At 48.7% G+C, this 24,939-nt stretch overlaps 1 protein-coding gene across 3 annotated transcripts in view; it reads right to left on the bottom strand.

Moving 5' to 3' along the window:
• Positions 1-24,939, bottom strand: part of DDX31 (DEAD-box helicase 31) — a 72,826-nt gene that overhangs the window by 26,417 nt on the left and 21,470 nt on the right. For all 3 annotated transcript variants that reach the window (XR_009599723.1, XM_027966236.3, XM_027966237.3), the window contains exons 14-17: positions 22,408-22,467; positions 11,001-11,051; positions 9,375-9,514; positions 5,384-5,465 (exon numbers count right to left, since the gene is read on the bottom strand). Coding sequence is in view for 2 of the 3 variants with exons in the window: in XM_027966236.3 (XP_027822037.1) it covers positions 5,384-5,465; positions 9,375-9,514; positions 11,001-11,051; positions 22,408-22,467 (333 nt within the window). In the remaining variant the exon portion in view is untranslated. The remainder of the gene's footprint in view (positions 1-5,383; positions 5,466-9,374; positions 9,515-11,000; positions 11,052-22,407; positions 22,468-24,939) is intronic.

Here is a 24,939-nt window from a genome sequence, read left to right as displayed (position 1 = left end):
TTGTAGTTTAGTCAAATCATTCCTGCTACCTGTTTGGCTGATGACAGTCTAGCTGATTTCACAGTACATGGTCCCCCTAAGGGTTTTATCCACTCAAATGTCAAGAGAAAAGTCACTCAGGAGCTGTGTTACGAAAGTGGACATTTGCTGTTGTCATTAACAAGGATTTTTTTTTACCCTCTTAACTGATGTGAAATGCAAACTTTTTTTTTTTTTTGCCGTCCTCCTTTCGTTAAGCCACCTCAGCAACGAAACTGTCACCTTCCTCGCACTTTTTTTTTTAATATGAATGTGAAATTAGCAAGGATGCCCTTTCCCCTGGCGGACAGAATCCTCTGTTATTAAAAAGTAAAGCACTTTAATAATGAAAACTTTTTCCTCTTTTTCCTGTGTTTTAACTGTTTAAAATTAATGAGAAGGGCAGAATGGTTGTCAAAGCGATATTGAAAGCCGGGCAGCCAGGACCGAATAAGCACAAAAATCCCTCCAGAGTGTTAAATAAACAGAGCTCCAGCCCTCTCCAATCCCTCTGTTGGTTATTGTATACATTCTGTAACAGCTCTCAGAATAGATCTGAGAGCCAGGGAGGCAGAGAGGTTTCAGAATTCCAATAAAGGCCTCAAATTAAAGACAGCCTGGTGCGAATTCCAGGAGAAAATTAAAGAGACCTCAAGCTTAAGTGACAGGTGACTTGCTTCTGTGTCACAACTGTCAGGGGATTTAGTGATAATATGGCAATATATTACAAAGGGCTTTTCTTATTCCCCCCTTTAGGTTTCAAAATGAGGCATCTTTTCTTTCCAACCAAAAAAAAAAAAAAAAAAATTACATATACACATATATATGTGTGTATACCAGTAAAATATGTAGAAAAAAGGCGATAAAACTAGGTTCGCACATTTGAAATGATGAGGTCAGTTTTAGTAGAATGTAAGAAAAAGTTAATGGCAGGAAACATCATACACTGAAGAGAAAGCAGGTCTTAGCCCCCCCGCCCCTTGCCACTTCCAGAAATACTTTATTTTAAAATTGCCCCTCTTGAGAATGAACGAGGTATTTTTCCGTTGTCTTCTGGGGAGGACAGTCTAAATTTAAACTGAAGACAGAGGGGGCAGAGTCAGGCAGCACTGGCTCAGCCCCAGACAGGGAAGAAGCTCCCATAATGAGGGGGGTGAGACCCCAGAGGGCACATCTCCGAGGACCGGCCCCCCTAACCCTCAAAGACGCAGACTTACTCCCGCTTAATGAAGCAGCTTGCAACTAGCAGACGGTGGGTGGTTTAGGAAAAAAAAAACATTTCCAAAGGTCTAGACACACTCGATACTCTGTGTCTGCAGAGATTCTACTGGTCTTGGCAAGAAGAAACAGACCACAAAAACCAGGCGATGGCTAGTGATCTTAAATCTCTCATGATGCCAGGGAGCTTTCTGTTAGGATGAGCTTATAGGTGCATCTCATTGGACAAAAAAAAACTTTTAGGAAGAATATATTTGGGTGTATGTTTATACTGTGGAGATGGAAATTCATGCCTATCAAGAGTCAACAGATGAGTCCAAGACAGCTGGATGGGGTTATTTTTGTTGCAAAAAGTTTTAGGTGGGAGCAGTTGGGGTGGGAGACTTTTTTTGGTCTGAAGCACGTGTCTTGACATCGACAACTTCTGAGGTGCTTTTAAACTAAATGGAAGGACTTTGTTTTAATCACTTTGCTGCCAAGCTGAGTTCTACCGCCACAGTCCCTAGAACCCTCTGAGCACTTCCCAGTCAAGTTGAAAGATCAGATTTATTCTCTTTGTAGGTGGGTGAACATTCGCGCGCCCAGATGCAGCTATATATATTTTATATACCTAAATATGAAATATACATTTTACAGATGCTTCACTCACTTGCTTTCTGTTCACGGAAGCCCTAAAATGTATGTGCCACAGGGACATTTACAATGGCCTTCAACCAAGCTGGGCGAGGATGGGCTTCATGGTGAGGCATCTGGCTCGGCATGAAGGCCCAGCCACTGCACCCACCTTTGTGTGCCAGGCACTGGCTGGTACACCAGCAAGAATCGCCCACATCAAAGATGCCAATTAGGGCACTGCATCTTTCAGGCGAAACAGAATCAAAAGTTGTGTCCACCATTCACTTTATTCTCTTTACCATTCATAGGATTCACGCACACTTGAAGGCAGTAATCTACATGATAATCAGTAATGCAGCCAACTTAGTTTTTGCTTTGCTTTGTCCTGTGAATGAAAGGTAAATGTGGTCAAACAGGTGGTGCTGATAGATGTGACATCTAGAATCTGGCATGACTAGTTGAGTTTTCTAAGTTAACCAGTTAGTTATTTTGGTGTGGTGAAAGCCCGGCCTTACTTAGCGCTTTTTCTCTTTCAAAGATCACCAGACCGTAAAAATATCGAAACATCATGTCCATCAAGGCAGCAGTTCAGGGCAGAGGTGAACTCACATGACCCAGAGTGTGCACAGCGCTCCATGTCTTGTTCTATTTAAACCTCACAGCGGCCTGGCAGGACAGGTACTCAAGACGTCTTCCTTCTCCAGCGGGGAAAACCCAGGCTGGGGAAAATCTGCCCCAGGTTGCAGAATGACTGACTGTGAAGCCAGGACTCGTGATCCGAGCCTGTCGGACTCTGGGCCCCGCCTCTCACCCACCATCTCAGGAGGGCTCCTCAAACCCCAGCCAGCCTTCCAGGCTGGTCTCGAGCCACAGAAAAGGCTTAAGGAGAGGAACTAGGGCCACCAGCCACAGGGCAGATGTTTACAGAATGGCTGTGGCTCGTTTTGGAGAGAGCAGAGGAAGGCTCTCTTGCTCTGGGGAAGCGTCCTGCAGGAGGTACCCTGGGCCCATCCACAGCCTCCCCAGAGATACTCGGGAGACACATGACCACCCGGGACAGAACTGGGCTGTGCTCGGGGATAAATACGGACACCAAAGCCGGTCCTGGCAACAGTGTAGGTGAAGACAAGGTTACTGGACCCTTCACCATCTCCTTGTGTAACTTGGCTGCTTGCTCTTAATTCTGGAGAATGGTCAAAGTGAAAGTTGCTCAGTCGTGTCTGACTCTTTGTGACCCCATGGACTGTAGCCTGCCAGGCTTCTCTGTTCATGGAATTCTCCAGGTAAGAATACTGGAATGGGTAGCCATTCCCTTCTCCAGGGGATCTTCCCCAAACAGGGATAGAACCCAGGTGTCCCACATTGCAGGCAGATTCTTTACCATCTGAGCCACCAGGGAAGCCAAGTGCCAATTTTCCACTTAGTGTGAAACTGCAAAAAAAAAAAGGCACTGGGCTTCGTGTCAATGAGTCTGAGCTTCAATTCCATATATGCTTGTACTATTAACTGATGTGATATAATAATAATAACAATAAATACACTCGGTCCCGGTGTTGGAACTCTTGGGTTATTTTTCGCTCAATTCTTCAATCTCCTTCTGAGAAGAAAACTAAAATTATCTCAGTTGTACACAGGAAGAAATTGACCCCAAGGTCTAGTCCTGGCCCAAAGCCACACAGCTGGTGAGATGGGACTCAGGCCCAAAGGCCGTGCTCCTGACCACTGAGCTATCCCATCCTCACACAGCTCCCCGGGTGCCCCTGCTCAGCCCACAGAGCTGCCCTGGGGCTGTAATTACATAGCTGTGGGAACATCTGGAAAAACAGAAAACAAACCCTGCCCCCTAACTAGAATTTGCAGTAGTTTCAGAAGAACAGAGAAGTGTGCCAAGACCCATGATTCTCTATAGTTTCCAGCCAGTTCCCATGACAACAGTCTATTATTATGGGATGGCCTGAAGGCCTGTGGAGCCAGGACCCTCTGTAGTGAAATATCACTTAATATAACAGGTTGATCAACCAAGTCCTTAATAGCTTTTCTTGTTCATGGGGATTGTTGCTGTGGTACCATTTACTGGCCAAATTTTACCTCTATGAACACAGCTGCTTAGTTGCTCAGTCATGTCCAACTCTTTGGGACCCCATGGACAGTAGCCCACCAGGCTCCTCTGTCTACGGAATTCTCCAGGCAAGAATACTGGAATGGGTTGCCACTGCCTTCTCAGGGGATCTTCCCAACCCAGGGATTGAATCTGCGTCTCCTGCATTCACAAGCGGGTTCTTTACCCACTGAACCACCGGGGAAGCCATGAAAACCGCTAATGTTACCCAATTTAGAAAGCATTTTAGTTTCATTTACTTGGTCTAATTAGCACTAATGGAGGCTTGCTGGTATACTGTGAAGGACAAGTGGCCTGCTTTCACACCAAAAGGACCCACAATTATCAGTGCACCCTCACGGATGTTCCTTCAGCTCTCTAAGCCTCAGTTTTCTCATCTATGAAGTGGGAGAGTAACACCCGCCTTGTGGGCTGCTGAGAGGCTAAGACGGGACCAAGCATGGGAAGAGCTCATCAGCACAGAGCCAGGCCCAGAACACATGGTAGGCAACAGGCATCTGCTCCTGTCCTTTCTTTACTGCATTTCGGCAGGTTCTCTCAAACAGGAGAACTTAAATCTGGGTCAGGCAAACGGATTTCTTGCCTCAGGGAGAATACTGCTCCAAACAAAGACATGTACTGACGAACAAAAGAGACTCTTAAACTTCACCTATTTGGCTCCGATTTTCCAGTCTATCCACAGGCATCAGAATAGAGATGCAAAAATATCCAAATATTAAAATTTCAGGGACAAAATTATACAGAGCAACACTACACACACACAGATACACACATACAAGTCTACGTAGTACACCTGGAACACAGTAGAGTGGGGGTGGAAGTGCTTCTGAGCAGGGGGAGGCCTTGGAAAGCAGCAGGAAAGGCTGTCCAGGGATGCCTGCGCTGCTCAGGATCTCTATATGGAAGTGCTCAGATGATAAAGATTCTTCTTCCTAACGGCCTCGGCTTTGCTCTTCCTCTGTGTACAGCACACGGTAAAAAATGGATGAATTAAGTGTGTCTGAAAGGAGGTTCTGAGACATTTATTTTTGCCACGCAGCCCTGGGTGGACAGGTCAGGCCAGGTGTCCGTGTGGGTAAGCTGGAGGGGGACCACCAGGGCTGAGCACGGAGCGCTGCTGCCTCCAGACTCTTTCTGGCTGGGGACGAGCCCTCCTTTTGGGGAGCCTGCTGCCACCTGGCAGACACCCAGGATGGATGGGGGCCCATTAACTGGACGGGCCAGCAAATGCATCCAGAAGCAAAGAGAGAGAAACGCCAGCAAGATGTGGCCTTGTCTAATGTTCATGGTCCCGAAAACACACACTTTACTCGCCAGTGGCAGGAACTGCCCAGTTCTCAGAGTCGCTGCCTCCCCACACCAGGAGATGAATCATATCTGTGAGCAGCAAGCACAGTCAACAATGAAACTCACCTGGCCTCCCCCTCGTCTCCCTTTAAAACAATCATCCTTTGTCAGAACAGACAAAATGTCTTCCATCTTCATCTCAGAAACGCTGTAAAAAGAAGGACATATAGAGGTAAGCTTTCCATTCTTCCAAAAACATTATTCTATCAACTGTGATGCATAACACTGGCCTCTCTTCCGGCTAATCAGAAATACAGGAGAAGTGATGCTTGGTCATGGGAAAGGGAATGTTTTCCTAACCTTCCAGGAATTCAGAAGGAAGAGGACTCTATGGTATTAGAAGGACAGAAGGGGTGACATCGCCACCAATTCTCATCCTCTCGGATACATGTACAGAGGCTACGTTTACAATCTCCTTTATGGGGATCACATCATTATTTCTTAACAGATCTGGAAAACTACATAGGCCTGCTTATTGACATATTATTACCTGGACTTGAGCAGAAGGCAACAAGCCAAAAAAACATTAAGGTGGCTGAAGACCCTTAACAGTGGGGTAAACAAACACCTGAGTGAAAGTAAACAGCTGACCAATGTCTCCCACTGACAGCAGCAGAACTCCATCCTAATCCACCCTGGGGGACCTTCCTGTGACCTCCCTGGCTCCTCGTGGCTCCCATTCACAGGGGAAGCCTGAGTTCTGGATGAGATCTCCAAGCAGCCTCTTGGGGGAGTCTGGACAGCACACTGTCCCCCTTGGCTCTGGAAGGCCCCAGCCTTTGCCCTGGGGAAGGGCACACATCAGAGTCCTGAGGCAGAGACAAGGAGAACAGACTTCCCAGGGAGGAAGGGAGAGGGAAAGAGGAGTTCTAGGGCAGGAAAACAGATTCTAAAAAGGTAAATGACTTTCGGGACTTCCCTGGTGGTCCAGTGGTTAAGAATCCACCTCCCTCCGATGCAGGGGGCGTGGGTTCGATCCCTGGTCAAGGAACAAAGATCCCACACGCCACAGGGCAATTCAGCCCTGGGGCCACAACTAAAGAAGTCCCTGTGAGGCGCAGAGAAAAGCCTGCGTGCCACAATGACTCAGCGCAGCCAAAAAAAAAAAAAAGGAAAAACGCTTTTCTTGTATGTTGTTTTTTCAAAATGTAACAGCAAATTAGAATGTGAATGGCAACCTCTTCTGAGGGAGAAGACAACCCCCATTCCCTCCCCCAAAGGTGACTCTGACAAAGCTATGAATGAACACGTCACGTCTCTGACAGCGATGTACCTGCGCTGTGTCACTGCTTTCCCGAAACGCCCTCAGTCCCCAGCCCGCACCGCTCCTTCTCGGCTGCCAGATTCAGGACATCTTTTCACGGCAGTTAAGACTCAACCCAAGAAGGCGAGGTACATGCGGAGAGGGTAGGAGCTGGAGAAACTATTCATAGTTTCCTGGAAAATCTATTTTTTCATGTGGGAGAAAAATGTTATGGGTATTGAATTTGCCTCTTACTTATGCCTGCAAAGCTGGAGCAAAGTAAAAACCAGAGCCCAGTCCCGTCTTTCCCTTTGTCCAGCTGCCTTGCCTCTATTAAAAAAAAAGAAGAGGAAGAAAACAAAAGGGAAAGCAATGTAAAAACTTGGGGTCAGATCCTGAAGTGAGAAGAAGGAAGGCAGGTACAGTGTCGTTCACCGCCAGGGATACAGAGAACAATAATGCCAGAGGAAGGGGCAGTTTCCTCAGGTGCGTGGGAGTGCTGTCGTGCAGTCGGCACCGCGCGTGGGCTGTGGTGGGGCACTGTTTCCCTGAGGTGAGCAGGAGCTGGGGCTGGCCCACAGAGATTTACAGTTTAAAAGGGCCTCCTCCTTGTCTAAGACGCCACTACTTCTGAGGAACAAAGCCAATCTATTTTGCCTATGTATGGTTCTATCAACAGACCTGAGTCACCCCCACCTGGCTATGGAGAGAGAGCGGGAACAGATTCAAGGAACTGTCTTTCTTAAGCCTGATCTAAGAGACATGCATTTTGAGGAGGTTTTCCCATTTTAATAAACCTACAGTGACTTTCATTAGAAAAACATTTTAAGGAGAAGTGGGGAAAAGTGAAGAAGTTGGCAAAAACCAAGAAGTCACAAGGATGCAGAGACAAAGCTCTGAGTATGCACTCAGAGGCGGCATGGCCCGGGTCTCTCGCTCCCTCTGCTGAAGTACACTGTCCGGGCTGGTTCCGCGGCGCTAGGCGCATGGAGGTGGGTGGCAGTTCGCTGTGATGGCCCTTGCTGCCGCCTGCCTTCCTGAATCTTCCCTGTAACTCATCAGCCAGCATCCCACCGCCTGGCTCTCAGGTCCTCAGACACCAGATAGGCACATACTCCTTCTTCTTCCTGTTTTTTGGATGTTTACATGTGTACCTTTTGGATTTCAAAAATCTTCAAGTCTGCCTTTTCCCACAGCACACTCTGGAATGACTTGTTAGATTTAATTTTACTGTATGAAATCAAAGAAACAGTCTGCATACACTTCCCCCGCAGACAGCCCTGCCTTGAACGGAAACCAGCACGTGTAACAACGCTCGGCAGTACCGCAGCAGCAGACCTGGTCACACTCAGGGTGACCAGAGCTCACCCACAAAGTAGCCAGGGGTAGCCAAAGTAGTAGTCTTTTCTCACAAGAGAAAAGACGCACGCCTTACTGAAACAAACAAAAACACTCTTTGGCCTGACAGAGTAAGAGATGAGATGAGAGAACTGAGAGGAAAGCTCCAGCTTTCACTCGGACCCTCCTGACATGACCCCCTGGACCCATCAGAGCAGGCCCCGCCCTCCCCAACCCTGAAGGGTGGGGAGCGTGGTTTCTGAGGAAGCTGCACCCCATGAACCACCACACCAGCAACTGCAACAGTGCTGGGAGTGCTGCAGTTGGCTGAGGCGCAGGGCGAGGAGTGGGGTGCTCCCCGTGGGGACAGCCACGCAGAGTTCTCCCGTCTGAGCGGGCAGCCGGGGCATGTCAGTGCAGATGGCAAGGCGATTGCGTTCCCAGCTCTGCACTTCAAGGGGAAAAGCCTTGTTACGTAAAACACAGGCTGGGTGAGGAAGCCACCCAGAAACGCAACCCTCCGGTTAGCTACGCTGTGCACCACGTCACCGCGTGATGTCACGGCAGCCGGCCACTCTCGTGCCCAGCGTGCACTGGGCTGCCAGCCTGAGTTCCGAACATGCTCTTGGCATCACTGTGCTTTGAGCAGAGGAAACGCGTGAACCTATGTAGATGAGTGTGAGTTTTTCCCACATGCCTTTTGAAGCACATTTTGAGGGCCTATTACTGCAGGTGTTGGAGATTTTACAGAAAACGTGACAAAACTACCTCATCTCTGGGGCCCAGGTCAACACTCCCTGCTTTCATCAGAACTGCCTGGCCAGCTTGAGCTGCTGCCCTCCGTCTTTGTCCTTGCTTGGGGAGATCGGGGTTGGATGGAAGCCCCCGGCCCAGGTTCAAAGCTGCCGAGCCCTGTGGGGTCCCCAGCCCAGGTGGAGGGAGTGGGGACTGGGGCTTCACACTGGGGGATGTGAGACACTGCCATCTGACTGGGCGCCCTTGCCCACAAACGTGGGGTGCACAATAATTCACCCGCTAGGAACGGTTTCCTCCCTCGGCGTACTTTCCAGGAGGAGGGAAAGTGATGAATCCAAAGCATCATTTTTCTCACAGATAAATCACCTCTAAAGGTCCAAAACGTTAATGAACTGCAAGAGACAAAACTCGATGACAGTAAGAGACCGCAGTGGAGCTGGCTGGGAGGGTGGTGCACACTCACTCCACGGCAAGAGCGAGGGAGTGCAGACCTCTCCCCGAAAGAGAGACGGACTGCAACCGCTCACTCCCTGACTCACAGCTGTCATGTGCTGGCGGCATGAAGGGTTTTAGTCTTTGCCACTGGCTATTCTGGGACTCAATGAGGGATCACAAGGGTTAATGGCTCTTCGTAGGCTTACAAGGCCCAGCCACTGTAAGAAGCGACAGAGAGTTAATTAGGAGAGATCAGCGGAAACCCCGTTCAGGTTTCTGACTCACTTGATTTTGTGAGAAGCCAACGAGTTGACATATTCTGCCTCCGAAGGAGCCAAGACGAGCAGGCTGCTCCCATGGCAGCCAATCCGGGCCGTCCTCCCGACCCGGTGGATGTACTCGGCAGGTGAAGACGGAGGATTGTACTAAAAGAGGGGCATGAAAAGGAAGGCATTCACAGATCAAGGGATTGCCATTAATTGGAAGTGCAATACCCCTCACCTGCCTCCAGGTATCCCAAGAATTAAATCCTGGTGCTATGGTTACCCCACCACCATCACAAGGAGAAGTCACTCAACCCTGAAACTCCCGGCTTCATTGGAAATAACAAGGCTCCGACATGCCAACGGGAACAGTGGCCAAGTTTCAGATAAACGAGACATCTTCCCGTCCCAATATCTCCTTTTTAATTTCACTTCTCCACAGGTCTCCTCGCTTTCCTATTTGCATCTTTTCACCGAGGTGACTGGGCAAGGTGAGAATGCAGGCAGGATGGCCGCACGACCTTGGCCTACTTCCTCGAGAGACAGAACAGCAGGGCTGCGGGCATGGAAGATGGCGCACAGGGTAGAGGGATCAGGTCCCAGCGCCTCGCCGCAGGGTCCCCAGTCCCTGTGAAGCGGGGCTGCAGGCGGATTCAGAGGCAGGTTCCCTTCCTAAGGGACACATGCTGCTCCTGCGGACAGCGTTCCTGGCCCAGGAGACAGGCAAATGCTCGAACTCGGCAGAACAGGCGTGCTCCCTGGCAGTAACTGGTCATCATCAGCGCTGACTGACCCTGCGCTCATTCTGCCCTTTTGTCCTCTGCTGCTACCCGACTCAAAGACCACGGGCCAAGATGACCACAGCGGCAGGCCAGGCATATTAAGCTAATCAACACCCACAATTACAAGGAGGCACTCAATGATCAATTCTACGTGGCTCGTTTCCCACACATTAAAATCATCCTAGTTCACATCTGCCCTGTGGCCGGCAGGAGAGAAGACACAATGCCTCTGGTAGCAAAGTCGTCATGTGCGGTGAGCAGAGCAGATCTCTAGCTGGTGCCAATCCTGCAATTCCACTAAAATGTGAATAAACTATGACTCACGTAAACAGGGCATGTGTCCCCTAGCCCTCTCACAGAAGGGCTTAAAAATACCACTCTGCAGACTAACGAAAAGAAAAAACACAACTGAAACCACCAGGCTCCAGGGCTGACACCAGTACCCTCTGGCAAGGCGGCGAAGGCCGGAGGTGTGCGCTAAGATGCTGTCAGGCCTTAATTGCCCCCGCAGGTCAGCGTGCACCGGCAGCTCTCAGGACAGCTGAGCCACTGTCTTCCCAGGGGCCCAGTGGTTCCCGTTATTTTCAGAGTGCTGAAACTCGGGGTGTGACACGCATTTGTCTGGGGGCTGGGGAGCCCGCCCCTCCTTCCCGCAGCTGTGCAGCCTGGAGGCTGAGCTGTGATGGTCAGGGGGGCTGGGGTAAGGAGAGACGGCAGGAGAATGGTGCAGATCAGGCTGGTGGCTGCCTAGGGACCAGGGCAACACCCAAGAGGATCTTAATAATTACTCTACTTCGAGCCAATGCATCTGCTCGTGATCATACATTCCGGCCTCAAGCCTGCACCATAAAAACGAGAGATGTTACCTGGACAATCCATGTGACTTGAGGGAGATCCAAGCCCCGAGCCGCAATATCCTTCAAAACAGAAAAGAACAAAAGAACATGGCTTAGGATGGAGTTTTCAACCTTTTTGGGGTCCTAGGCCCATTTGATGATCTAGTTCAAACACTGAGGGCTCATCCCTGGGAATGTGCACAGGCGTGCATACAACTTCAGGAACGCACTGTTGTCCACCTGTGGGTAAAATTCTGATTCAGGGATGAGTTCTACTGAACCTGCGGTGAGGCGGCCGCAACCCACTTCACTGCAAAACACCACCTGCATGCAGACCGGAGAACTGGAATGAGTCGTGGGCTGTTGTGTCGTGTTAGGAATTCAGAGAACTGCTGGCATGCTTTACATTTTATCAGAAACACCCCTTTATGGTGAACACAGTCATGGGTATTGCCTGGTCTTATTAGCAATGGAAAACTTTAGGGGGAAGACTTCCCTGGTGGTCCGGTGGTTAAGAATCTGCCTGGTATATGCCTGGTCTTATTAGCAATGCTGAACGATAATGTGCTTTGAGGCATAATTCTGGAAGGTCACCCCGAGATACGTCCTCATGAGGGTGAGCCCCAGAGTCACTGACCAAGGACGCTGCTCATGGGCCTTGGAGAGCGAGAAGGACCGAACGACGCTCCCTCTTCTGATAGGTGGTTACAATCAGAACACCGGCCAGAGATTTAACCAGACGGACACAAAGTACAAAAGCAATGGAGACTGCTCTTTTCCTTTGCGCTGGCCACCGTCTCAAGAGCAAAGACTCTGCTTGCTGGTATGTATGGCCACTCTGGCAGGGAGACTGGAAAATGGGAATCTTTCCGTCTTTGGCAGTAAACACACAGCCAGCATCCACCTCCAAGGGCGAGACATACCAAGAGCAGCCCCAGGCAGCAGGCTCTGAGCACTCGCGGTACATGAGAACACTGTACCTGCGTTATCTTAACTCATCGTCAAAATAATGCCTCAAAACAGAGGGGAACCAAGATTCAGAGAGGTTAAGGAACTTGTCCAGGGACACACAGCCAACAAGCAGAGGGCAGCCCGCCCACCCAGGTCTGCTCTTTTCTAAGACCAAATTACACTGCACGGTTCCGCCATCAAAGACGACGCTGTGTCCCTTGTACGCGGTGGGAATGCAAAATACTATGGCAAGGAATCTGGGGATAGCCAGAAAAATTACACACGCAGTTGCTCTCTGACCCAAAGCGATCTCCCCTCTAGAAATCCATCCCAAAGGTGCACTGGTGAAAATGTAAATGACTAATGCACAAGGCTCTTCATTTCGCACTGCTTATGACTGCAGGTCTGGTGAACACCCCAGTGTCCAGCAGGAGACAGGCTGAATAAAACATGGCAATAACCACCACACTGTTAGAACAGAGCAACAGAACACAGCTTCAAAAAGAGGGAGGCGCCTCTGCACTGACATGGAGATCATTGAGGCCATATTTTGAGTGCAAATAGTATGCTTTTGCATAAGGAGTGGAGAAAATACAAATATACTGGGCTCATATTTCAAAAGGAAATACTGGAGGGGAAAACCCCAAAGCTTATAAAAATAGTGAGCTAAAGGGAAAAGAAGAGAACAGGGGGGAGGGGACCGGGATGGGTCCTGTACGCCTTTAAGGCCCTTATAATTCTAACCCTGAGACCATGTTTCAATGCAATTAAAAAGGAAGACAACCTGCTGTCACGCAACAGGAAGGACAGAGTGTCACCCATGACACATTCTTGCCAAAACACAAACAAAATCCTAAGACTGTAATCTAAACGAATGTCCACACCTACTGCGGGGAGGGAAGAACAAGGCAAACAGCACCTTAAGGACACAACTAAAAAATAGCCAAATCCGGGATGCAGGGTATTTATTCTAAAGAATAACAGTCTTTCTTCAGCTAAAAAGTCCAGGGCAAAAAAAGGAGGGTAATAAAAATAGAAAACTTTAGGGGAAGACTTCCCTGGTGGTCCAGTGGTTAAGAATCTGCCTTACAACGCAGGGGACACAGGTTCAATCCCTGGTCCAGGAACTAAGATCCCACATCCCATGGGGCAACTAGCCTGCAGGCCACAAACAGAGAGTCTGTGTCCTGCAAAGATTCTATGCGCTGCAACTAAGATGGGGCTGACGCACCCAAAGAAATACATAGAAGACATTAGGCAGATGGATAAATGGATAGACAGACTGACATTCCAAGAACCGACACCTGGAAGGAGGTTCACCAAACTGTCAGCTGTGGTTATCCCCAGGTCCAGAGGCTTGGGGGCATTATAGGCTATCCACTCCAGTATACTTGGGCTTCCCTGGTGGCTCAGCTGGTAAAGAATCCACCTGCAATGCAAGAGACCTAGGTTTGATCCCTGAGTTGAGAAGATCCCCTGGAGAAGGGAACAGTCACCCACTCCAGTATTGTGGCCTGGAGAATCCCATGGACTATATAGACCATGGGTTGCAAAGAGCTGGACACGACTGAGCGACTTTCACTTTCACTTTCTGCAGCTCCCTGTGTCCTTTGCTTCATCTTTCTTTTGACAATGAATGTGTATTAACCCCCCCATTTTTATTTTAGAAAGATTTAAACCTACAAAAAACCGAAAGAATAGTACCATTAACACTTGCCAACCCTTCCTCCCGATTCTCCAACTGCTAAACTGTCACATCTGTTTTTTTCCTCTCTGTACAGTCACATTTTTCAGAACCTCCCGAAAGGAAGTTGCAAATATGATGACATCTCGCCCCTCATACTTCAGCACAGATCGCCTCAGTAAAATGACATTCTCCTACCAGTCACAACACTCTGGGCACACCTACAAAACTTTAAATAATTTTATTTTCTAATAATCAGTCCATTTCAAGTTTCACCAACTGTACCTGAGATGACTTTTATAATAGGTCAGTGAAAAAGTATTGTGATTTTAAGTCATTATAACTAGGCTCAAACGTATCTTTATTAATCAAAACAGGAACCACTGCAATCGACACATTTTTGCCAGCAAGAAATAAGTTTACTCCTGTAGTGTAAAAATTCGTGCTTCATGATTCAACCAACTCTTGGAAAGCATTTTCTGCCTTCTGTTGGTTGTGGAAGTGTTTTCCCTGCAAAAACTTTTTGAAATGCTTGAAGAAGTGGTAGGCGGTTGCCAAGAGGTCAGGTGAACATGGCGGACGAGGCGAAACTTCGTAGTCCCATTTGTTCAACTCTTGCAGTGTTGGCTGTGTGGCGTGTGGGCGGACATTATTGCAGAGAACTGGCCCCTTCTTGTTGACCCGTGCTGACTGCAGGTTCGGCAGTGTTCTGGACATCTTATCGATTCGCTGAGCACACTTCTCAGATGGAATGGTTTCACTGGGATTCAGAAAGCTGTCGATCAGACTAGTAACAGACCAACAAACAGTGACCAGGACCTTTTTTCAGTGCAAGTTTGGCTTTGGGAAGTGCTTTGGAGCTTTCTCTCTGTCCAACCACTGAGCTGGTTGTCACTGGTTGTCATGTAAAATCCGCTTTTCGTCATATGTCAGAATCCAATTGAGAAATGGGTCACTGCTGTTGCATACAGGAAGAGATGACGACACTTCGGAATGATTACTTTTTTTGATTTGGGGTTAGCTCATGAGGGACCCACTTATCAAGCATTTTCATCTTTCTAATTTGCTTCAAATGCCTAATGACCGTAGAATGGTCGACAGTGAGTTGTCCCACAATTTCTTGTGTAGTTGTAAGAGGATCAGCTTCGAAGATACTCTCAATTGGTCGTTTTCAACTTCTGATGGCCAGCCACTATGCTCATCTTCAAGGCTCTCGTTTCCTTTGCAGAATCCTGAACCACCACCACACTGTACATTAGTTAGCAGTTCCTTGGCCAAATTGAACTTGAATTAAGAAAACTGCTTGAATTTGCTTTTTGTCTAACAACATCACCCTAGTCTAAAATAAATATAAAATACACAGCAAGTAGTATCATTAGCAAAAAAAACATAAAGTGAGAAATGCACATTAAAATGATGTATAACATTACCACATTTACTTAAGAATGCATCCCAATATCAAACAACGAAGTTCAACAATGCAAAACCGCAATTACTTTTGCACCAACCTTAACAGTTTTCCTTCCCTAACCCTGGACTAAAGCCTAGATCACTGTGTTCTATTTTTATTACAGCCATCTAGCCTTCCTAATTGTACTGTTCATGGGGTTCTCGCAGCAAGAATACTGGGGTGGTTTCCCATTTCCTCCTCCAGTGGACCACACTGTTTAAGAACTCTCCACTACGACCTGTCCGTCTTGGGGCGCCCTGCATGGCATGGTTCAGAGCTTCACTGAGTTATGTAAGCCCCTTCGCCACGACAAGGCTGATCCATAAGAAGAAGGGAGCATAGGATGAGACAGTCAGATAGCATCACCAGCTCAATGGACATGAACGTGAGCAAATTCCAGGAGATAGTGGAGGACAGGGAAGCCTGGTGTGCTGCAGTCCATGGGGTCACAAAGAGTCATGCACGACTTAGCGACTAAACAACAGCCTTCCTTAACCTAGAATGGTGTATCCCTGCCCTTAACATTTACTTTTTTAATATATTAACAGTTTTTGAGGAGTCCAACTGTCTGGAGGCACATCCCAGAATCTGGAGTTTTTCTGACTCCTTGTGGCAAGATTCAGGTAGAGCGTCCTGGCAGAAGGACACCACCAGGGTGGGGTGTGCTGCCCAGCACGTGACCTCAGGAGACACAGTCTCTCCTGTGTGGGGAAGCTGGGCTCAGTCGCCGGAGCAGGTGGCGGCCACCCTCGCCCTCCCTCAAGGAGGGCCCTTTCTCCTTGTGATGAGTGAGGGAAACCCTGAGACTGATTCCCAGAACCTTCTGCCCAGTGGGATTCGCATCTGTCGAGGCTGCTTGCCTCTATCAGTTGATACCCTGATGGCTACCAGATGAGGGCTTTCTAAGCCTATGACCGCTTCCATTTCATAACTGGCACCCTTCTGTAAAGGACAGCTTTTCTGCCTCTCCCCTCACTTTTCAGTATCATTAAGGATTTATTTGTATATAAAGCAGCTTTTACTGTTTTTTGGCCACACCATATGGCATGTGGGATTTTAGTTCCCCGACAGGGACTGAACCTGCACCTCCTGCACTGGATGGGTAGTCTTCACCACTGGATCACCAAGGACATCCCTATAAAGTTTCTTAAAAAAACAACAACAACTCAATGCAAAGTTCTGCAAGAACCACATTAAAACACCACTCCCGGATCTTCCAGGGTCAGAGCAGGACCCGAGGAAGACACTACCCGTCACCTGAGCACGCCAGAACGACTACCGGTGGGCACGTCAGGGTGGGCTGCCTTCTCGCTGATTAAATCCCACCTGGATTGCAGGTCCCCTCTGAACGGTGGCAAGACGCTGCGTTTGTGGGTGTTACGTAGACATTTCATGTAGTAGAAGTGTGTCAACCACCCAGGAAGTGTTTCCTGACAGCTCCCAGGTGCCCTGAAAGCTGAAGGCGGATGTTCCGGGGCCGATGCCTCTGAGAACACAACTCAGAGTGTTCTTGACACAAACCAGTCACTGTCTTTAGAGAAACTGTCAGGCTCTTAAATCTGCAAAGCTCTCATGAAGAAATGATTTATTTCATTTAGGCGCTCTGCAGTGGGAGAGGCATGGCGACAACGGCTGTCTGAGATTTAAAGACAGGCTTTGTAAAAAATTTAGTACTCATTGGTTTAGTAAATCCAACTAAGGAACACAGATGGAACTCTCACACAGCATGTGATGTTCAGGAAAATCACTCCAAGCACAAACACACTGAATCAGTGAGTCGGGGGGCTCGGCTGCCACCGCCATCAGACCATTCATGGTTTTCCCACTCAGGCTGGGAGAGCCAGCCCAGGACTCCAGGCTGAGAGTCTCCCACTTCCCACGACTCCTGGTGTTGGGGAGGGATCACCTCACAGCCAGCCACTGCTTGGACTCAACCCTGCTGTTTCCTTCAGCAATTCTTGGCAGTCTCGGCTGGGGCTACACTGAGGGTGGGAGGGAGGAACATGAAGAACTGGACTCCAGGACAACTGAGGCAGCCATCCAATCTGGGCAAGTCAACTCTGCTCTCCGAGCCTCAGTTTACCCACCTATAAAATGGCTGCAATTGATTTATCTCCCCAGGTTGCTATGACGATCCAATGAGACAGTGGACGTGAAAAGTGTCTTGAGAATCACTGATCTGAGTGTTCTGGCTGGTGATGAAGTAGAAACGGGCATGCAGGCAATGAGGTGGGACTGTCAAAGCTTCTGGGTTCTCTTCCCCACTCACAGCCCATCACCCTACGCAGGCAGAGGACTGAAGAGGAGGGGGAGACGGCTCCATCCTCCCGGACGCTGTGGCAGGACCAGACCAGAGGACTCTGACCTGCACAAGACGCGGCCGAGACTCAGTTCCGTGCCCACCCTCAGAACTTACGATCCAACCCGCCTGTATTCCTTTAACCTAATTCAGATGAAAGAACTCACTAAAGTCAGTTCTGAAAGACACTCGCGGGCGAGGCCTTGAAGGCCGTGGGCTGACAATTGGCTGCCTCCACGAGACCGAGGGGTACAGATGGAAGGCAGCTTGCTCAGGTGCCAGCCTGTCAGTTGGATTAAAATGACTCATTTATTTACCCAAGAACCTCACAAAGTGCTTTTACTAACAGGGAGAGGGGGCCTGTGGCTCTCTGAGCAAGGGACGCAGCAAATTCGCCTCTGCCGCCTTCCCGGCCTGCCAGAAGTCATTACTGCCGTGTGTGGAAAGCCATCAGCGGGGTCCGGGCCCCCGTCGTCCGGGTGACAGATTGGGCTGCGTAATCAGAGGGGGAAGGAGAGCGCGCAGAAGCTGTCAGAGGCGCGAGAGCTTGGCTGGAGCCGCCAGAAACCTGGCAACATGAGTTAGCGTAACTGAGTCAACAGCCGACCGTCTCCAAATGATCTCGCCATGAACAGGGATGAAATACGAGCGGAAAAGATAAATTTTACCTAAAAGGCATAGGCCAGAGAAAACCCAGAAAGTCTCCATTTCTTAGGGGCAGTGAAGGGACATTCTTGGGACGTGTAGAAGCATCCTTTGTCTCCTGGCCACCTGGCACTGCGGAAATTCCCCAGGAGGAAAGGAAATTAAGAAGTGCAGAGACCTAATGGTGTGATTCAAGCAAAAAAAGAGAACGCGAGCAGGTGAAGGAGAGCAGCACGGGCGCTTTAGGTCTCTTCTGAAACATAAGGCCTGTGCGGGCAACCACACACATTCCAAGAGGCTCAGCCAGCAGACGCGGGCGGAGCAGGAAGGGCCCGTCCTTGCCGGGGGGCCACAGCACTGGGCACCACCAGGGACAACCAAGGAGGGCCGCCCGCCAGCCCTAAGGCCAGAAGGAACTGGAGACGCCACACTGAAGCCACTTACTGGGGTTTCTCTTTCCCAACCGCTCGATTTAACAGTGATGTTCAAAACCTCTGGCTTTGCGTGAGTGCTTCACTATGAGTCAAAGGAATTAGCATGAAGATAAGCCCATCTCCTCTGTCTGGTTCTTCTGATTTCTTAATTTCATTGAGGAAAGTGGGCTCTGAACTTTCAAATGACTCCTTCCTGCTAGTACTTTGCTCCCTCCTTACCTTGGTTTCTTTAGATCCAGTTTTCTAGAAAAAGCTGGAAAATTACACAGAATTACATTCCAAGTATGTAAGAACTCTTCTTTCCCAGATTGGTCTCTCCTGCCCAAGTATCCTTTCACCTCTGCCCAGACTCCACGCCACTGCGGTCACATGTGCACCGAGAACTCATGTTATATAGTCATGTATCAGGTCCTGAAAGACTTCATGAAATTAAGGTAGTCCTTGCTTTTAAGATGTTTATAATTAAACACACAGACACGCACACCCTTAACTTCCTTCACCACAGAAAAAATACAATGGAGGGGAATGGGGAGCAGGAAGGTACTTTCTAGAAGAAAAGGAAATAGCAGAAATGTGAACTTTTGTGTGCTTACACCACAATTCCCAATTTCCCACACAAGACATTCAGCCTTCTGGCCTTGTTAAAAGAATCTTGGGAAAAATCAAAATGGCAAAAGAGACGGTACAAAGGCAGAAAGTCTCCACGCAACAGTTAACAACGTGGGTTCCCTTCATGCGAAGACATGAGTCTCCATCTGCCTCGTCCTGTGGCCCCACTGCTCATTAGCACCCAGGAGGCTCCCGGAGAGCAGTCAGAGCGTGGTGAGCAACAGACTGCTGCCAGAGATGCAGTGACAACGCCTCCCCAACCCAGGCACCACCGATAACAGCCTGCGAGTCTCAGACGCCCCAAGTTTCGGGCCACAGCGACCACATGCGGCAGAAGGAGGAGGAAGACCGAGCAGAAATGAAGAACTTCGTATCATCAGGGACCTGGGCTGGCATCCTGGCTTAGAAATGGAGGGAAACGAGCCCCCACCCGGCTCTCTTCCAGTCATTTCTTCAAGCAGAATAAAGAAGAGACTGGCAGAGGCTCAGCATACTAGACGCGACCTAGACCAGCAAATGAACACTCAGGGGCTTAGAGAAATCAGATGATGGCAAGAGGGTGCTTTTCACATGGCACCGGGGCCTGGTAGGGGGCAGAGGTGGGGGGCGCCGCATGTTGCCAAGTCAGGAGTACTCATCATCTAGCTGACATCACCTGCTTGCAGGCAGCAGCCAGGCTGAACCAGGAAAGCCATCAAGTACTCTTGACCCCACCAAGAGCTGCATTTCAGAAAATGATCTTTGCTTCCATGGAGCTACTAGAAAAAGACAAAAACCAAAAACTGAACTTCAAATACCTGAAGTTTTCTTTGAGACTTGGAGCTCACCCACATCTGTGAAATACACAGTCGCATTTGCTTACCTTGGGAGACTTGACAATTTCCCACCAGGGACATTTCCAGCATCGTAAGGGTCAAAGAAAGCACTTTGTTCCGGTCCTAACCCAAACTCCAACACAAGGGCTCCTGCTGCCTTCTGTTTCAACATAGGTGATCTCCAACGCTCACTCTTCAGAAAACACCATGGACATGAAAAAGTAAACTGATTCCCAATGAGCACTTTAAAAAAAAGATGTCATAAACAATCCTTTATAGGAATGTTTACGAGAATCCCATGGGTAAAACTGAATTTTTATTTTATTATTTTTTTATTGAGGTACGGTTGACTTACAATGTTGTATTAGTTTCTGGTGTAGAGCAAAGTAACTCAGTTTATGTGTGTGTGTGTCTGTACATACACACACATATTCTTTTTTGTATTATTTTCCATTGTCATTTATTTCAGGAAACTGAATATAGTTCCCTATGCTATATAGTTAAGAGCCTGTTGTCCATCTGTTTTACATATACAGTTTGTATCTGCTAATCCCAAACTATTTTATCCCTCCCTCATTCCCTTTTGATAACCGTAAGTTTGTTTTCTATTTCTGTGAGTCCGTCTCTGTTTTATAAATGAGTTCATTTGTACAGTACTTTAGATCCCACATATAAGTGATACCATTTGATATCTGTCTTCGCAGTCCAGTCTGCCTATTTCACTCAAAATGGTCATCTCTAGGCCCACCCACGTTGCTGCAAATGCATGATTCCATTCTGTTATGGCTGAGTAGTATTCCCTAGTGAACAAGTATACTAATGTCAGCCTCAGTCTTTAGACGAAGATATGTATCAGTGGTTCTCAACACTGATCCCCAAGTATCCACCCATTTAACCCACAAATATCGGTGCCTACTGCACACTGCTCTGTGCCAGGCGCTGGGACAGGACTGCAAACAGCACACAGCCCCCAGCTTCATAAGCTTGGGGTTCGGTGGGAAGACACCGAGGCCAGCTGGGAGGAGCATCACTGAGAAACGCAGGCTGCCCTGGCAGTGTCTCATGGGGAAGCACGGGGGCTTCTGTTTCCAGAAAAAATGACAATGAAGCTGAGACCTAAGAACGGGTGAGTCTAAGTCAGGGTGGGGTGTCCCAGGAGGAGGGAATTCATGTACTAGAGCCCTTAGGCCAGAAGGAGCCGAGAGAGGGGCCTGTTTGGCTGAAGGATGCAGCATAAGGGGAAAGTGGGGACAGAAGGGACAGGAAGGGGTCAGGCTCCAGAAGTGTCAACGGACATAGGATTCTTAACAAATTTCTGTGTCAAGTAGACTGTCTGGACCGATCTTCTCTTTACTCTGGACATGTAAAGATGGTTTAGGATAAACACAAGCATCTGACTTGATGGGGGTCATAAAGACAAGGGCTACTTGGCCAGACTCAGACCTCCTTTGCAGGCAAGTGTTCCAGCAGTCGCTGCTCTAAGATCTGAATCACCAGGGCCAGCAGAAACACTGCTGGGCACACACACATGCGCGCGCGCGCACACACACACACACACACACACACACACGAGTGTGCACTTGAGAATCGTCAGCAGGTGACCAGGCAGGCCTGTCTTGTAGATGATCGTATGTACATACACACAAGTAACAAAGTTATACTCACTCATAAACTCTCAATTTAGAAAGAAAACCATCTCTATTACCTTCAAAACTAAATAGAAAACAAGGGTTCCTTCAAAAGTAATTGTATTAAGTGAGCCCTAAAGAGGCCTTCAAACAGCCAACTGTCTTTGTTTCTACCTCGCACTTGTTCACGGGGTTACTAAATCCACGGTGAGATTTCATTACTGTATAGATACGGATTTCTTAAACAACCGCTGGGGATTAAGTTATATCTTCTGAGATGGAACACATGGGGAAGGCATTTTAATCTTGGGAGCGAGCAGCACCTTTGGTGAAGTGAGTCCCTGGAGAAGCGGGGACATTGAAAGTGTGTTTCCAAGCTTGAAAGAGCACAAGAGATGTGCAGGAAAAAGGTCAGAGCGGTACCGGAGAGGCCGACTAACCACAATCGTCAAGACCGAGGCCGAGTGAAATGGCTCTGAAAACTGTAGGGCAAATGGTAGGTTTAAACAAGAGCACACAGAATCTGTCCAAGCGTGTCTAGTTTCCTTTAAGAAAAGGTGAGCAGAGGCAAGCAGAGTGATTTTGTTGTGAAAAGGCTTTCTCAGCTCTAATTACTCCCGATAGCTGTAATTTACAAGTTCTTGGTGGATAGAAATCACCAAGATTCACACATTTTCAGACCAACAGCTGCCACCATTAGTGAGCAAATCGCCAAGTCTTCTGGGCAGTGGCAGCCCGCCACCCGTGGCAGCGGGGTGACAAACCAGGAGGGCAAGGAGACCAGCACGGCCAGTGGCCCCCGGGAACCCTGCTCCCTGTAGGGCCGCTGACTGCAAGGCAAACCGTCCAGAGACAAAAGATTGCAACCACCACCACCACCATCAATTTCCAACCTTCCCATGGAGCACAGAGCGATACATACCGTGCAAAAAAGAATGCCTGTTTTGGAATGCGTGAAATCTTGAAACACTGCTGTTCTTTCCTACAAAAACAAGAAAAAATAGGGTCTTTATAACTCAGCTCAATGCCAGCTAGGTGGTGGGCTTAGATTCTCACAAGTCTCCCGACGTCCTACTACTGTAACCACTTCTAGGCACAGAAAGGTTTTGCCGAGGAAGAGGAAGAAGTGGATTCTTCATATCATCCAACAAGACCCTGTTCCTACAGCACTAGGCTTCTTCCAGACAGAGGCAAATAATGGAGAGCAGCACGTTTCATTAAGATAATGCAGGGAGGGGGCACACCCTCCAGAGACGGCCAACACCAAGAATAGGGGTGCCGAAGGCAAGTGCCTGCCCTTGGGGGTCCCAACTCAGAATTTATTCTAACACCTTTTCTAGAGATGGTCTGGAGGATGAACAGCAACCAACCTTTCCTATAGAGCAATTTTTTTAAAATTTATTTTTAAAATGATTGTAAAATTGTTAAGAACCATATGTCTTAACTGGAAAAAAATATTTCAAGTCAAAGGAAGGAAATGAAATCATCCCACCTCTTAAAGCAAACCACACAGCTGGCAACATCATGAGGCTCCCTCTGAGGGCTCCTACTGAGGGCTCCCAGGTACCAGAGCTGGCCTGCGCTCTACGTGTCTGAACGTACCCGATCTGCACAGGTACTGTCACCAGCCCCCAGGCCAGGGGGAGAAACTGAGGCATAACAGGTTAAGGAACTTGCCTCCTAATGTGCATCCACTGTTAGTAAAGGGCTGAACTGGTTTCTGAACCCTGGGAGTTCATGGCTTCTCCGTGGAGTCAAAACCAAAAAAGTTCCTAAGAACCCATGAAACACCTTAAAGGCAGGACATGCTGTATGCAGACATGGAGCAAGGAATACAATGACCAGACCCCTGAGGATTCAGCATGGCCATCAGGAGACAACTCCTTCAACAGCAGCCCCTCTGTGATGCTCGTAAAGCACTGAGTTGGCCACTCAGGGAGACCACACTGAGATCACGTGGAACAGTGGGCAGGGCAACTAGCCAGGAAGATGTGATGGGCCTGGTTTTAGCTTAGTCCTCGGGACAAGACACTTCACTCGTGTTTAAAAAACTAAATAGAGACCCTCCCTTCAACCTCCTGCCCATCTCACAGGGAGGGTGTGACGGCTAAACACCTAACAAACAGGACAACATGAATAAAATACTAGAAATTATTTAATGATGAAAAAATTACTTTTTCTGAAAGAGAAATAACAAGGATGGCCCCTGACATGTACTGAGCACTCGGTCTGCACTAACTCAGTGAACCGCCACAACTCCGGAAGTCTGTACAACTGTTCTCTCCACTTTTGAGGCCTGGACACCGAGCACAGAGAGGCCAGATCCTTCCCTGAGGTCACACAGCCAGTGAATGGCAGCCTGCCCCAGCGCACACAGCTGTAAACGCCCTGCTGCCCTATGAGATGCACTGTCTGAAACACCCTAACTGCAAGTCCTAGATGCTCCTGAGCTCACATTCAGCTTCTTCTTTATCCTCACACCTCCTCTAAGGGATGACTCTGGAGAAAAGAGACCTAGAGGACTAGTAAACTGAGTTAAAAAACAAACCATAAATGGCATTACATTATGAAATCAACAAACTCAACTGAAATGGGGAACCTGGAGGTAAAACTCAAGAGTTTACAAAACTCATTAAGGCTGGACTATTCAGGACATTTGGCATAGTCTTATGTTAAGAAGCTGTGTCCTTGAGTGACCTTGAGTAACTTCATTTTTCTGAGCCTCCATTTCCTTAATTATTAAAACAAAAAAGCAATAACATAAAGAGGGGCTAGACTTGACGGCCTTCTCTGGCTCCAAAAATGCTCGGACTTTCCTAAGGTGGCTCTAGCCAAACCATCCTCTGCTTTCGGGCTCTCCGTTTCCTCAGCCGCCTGGTAGCCTCTCCTCTAAGACAAGCTGGCTCCCTCTTCAAGGCCTGCCTGTCGCTCCTGTCACAGTTCCGGCAAGCTCACCTTGTCCTACATCCTGCTCGACTCCCCGAACGGCTGGCTCCGTGACCAGCCGCGGAATGAGAGTGAACGCAGCTCAGTACCTAACTACCCAAGATGAAGAGAGTGTTTCACCCTCCTTCCTGCTCAGAACCACTCGCCGCGCGGAGCCCCCGCAGCCCCTGGCGCCCGCGTCCTCTCTCGGCCCGAGTGCTCCGAGGGAAAGCTCTGCATCTTGTTGACAGTGACAGCAGTCACGCTCAGCAGTACCATATGGGAGCCACAATTTAGCTCCATTAATGCTCTTAATTTGAAGACATCAAGCCCTAATTACACACTGGGTACTAAAAAGGCAAAAGCCTTCCCTGGTGCCAGCTACTTAGTGGTGCTCTGTTGCCTTAACAGCTGGCGGGGGCAGAGTCCGGCCAAGCCAGCCCGCGCGCTCTCTCAGGTGGAAGAGACCCGCTCCTGGAGCACAAGTGAACAGGAACGAGGGGCTCCTCACCACCTCCCCCGGGAGAAC

The sequence above is a fragment of the Ovis aries genome, chromosome 3 (assembly GCF_016772045.2).
Source record: "Ovis aries strain OAR_USU_Benz2616 breed Rambouillet chromosome 3, ARS-UI_Ramb_v3.0, whole genome shotgun sequence".
NCBI lineage: Eukaryota > Metazoa > Chordata > Mammalia > Artiodactyla > Bovidae > Ovis > Ovis aries.
Note: the sequence above shows the minus strand (reverse complement) of the source record. Positions and strands in the feature narration are given on the sequence as shown.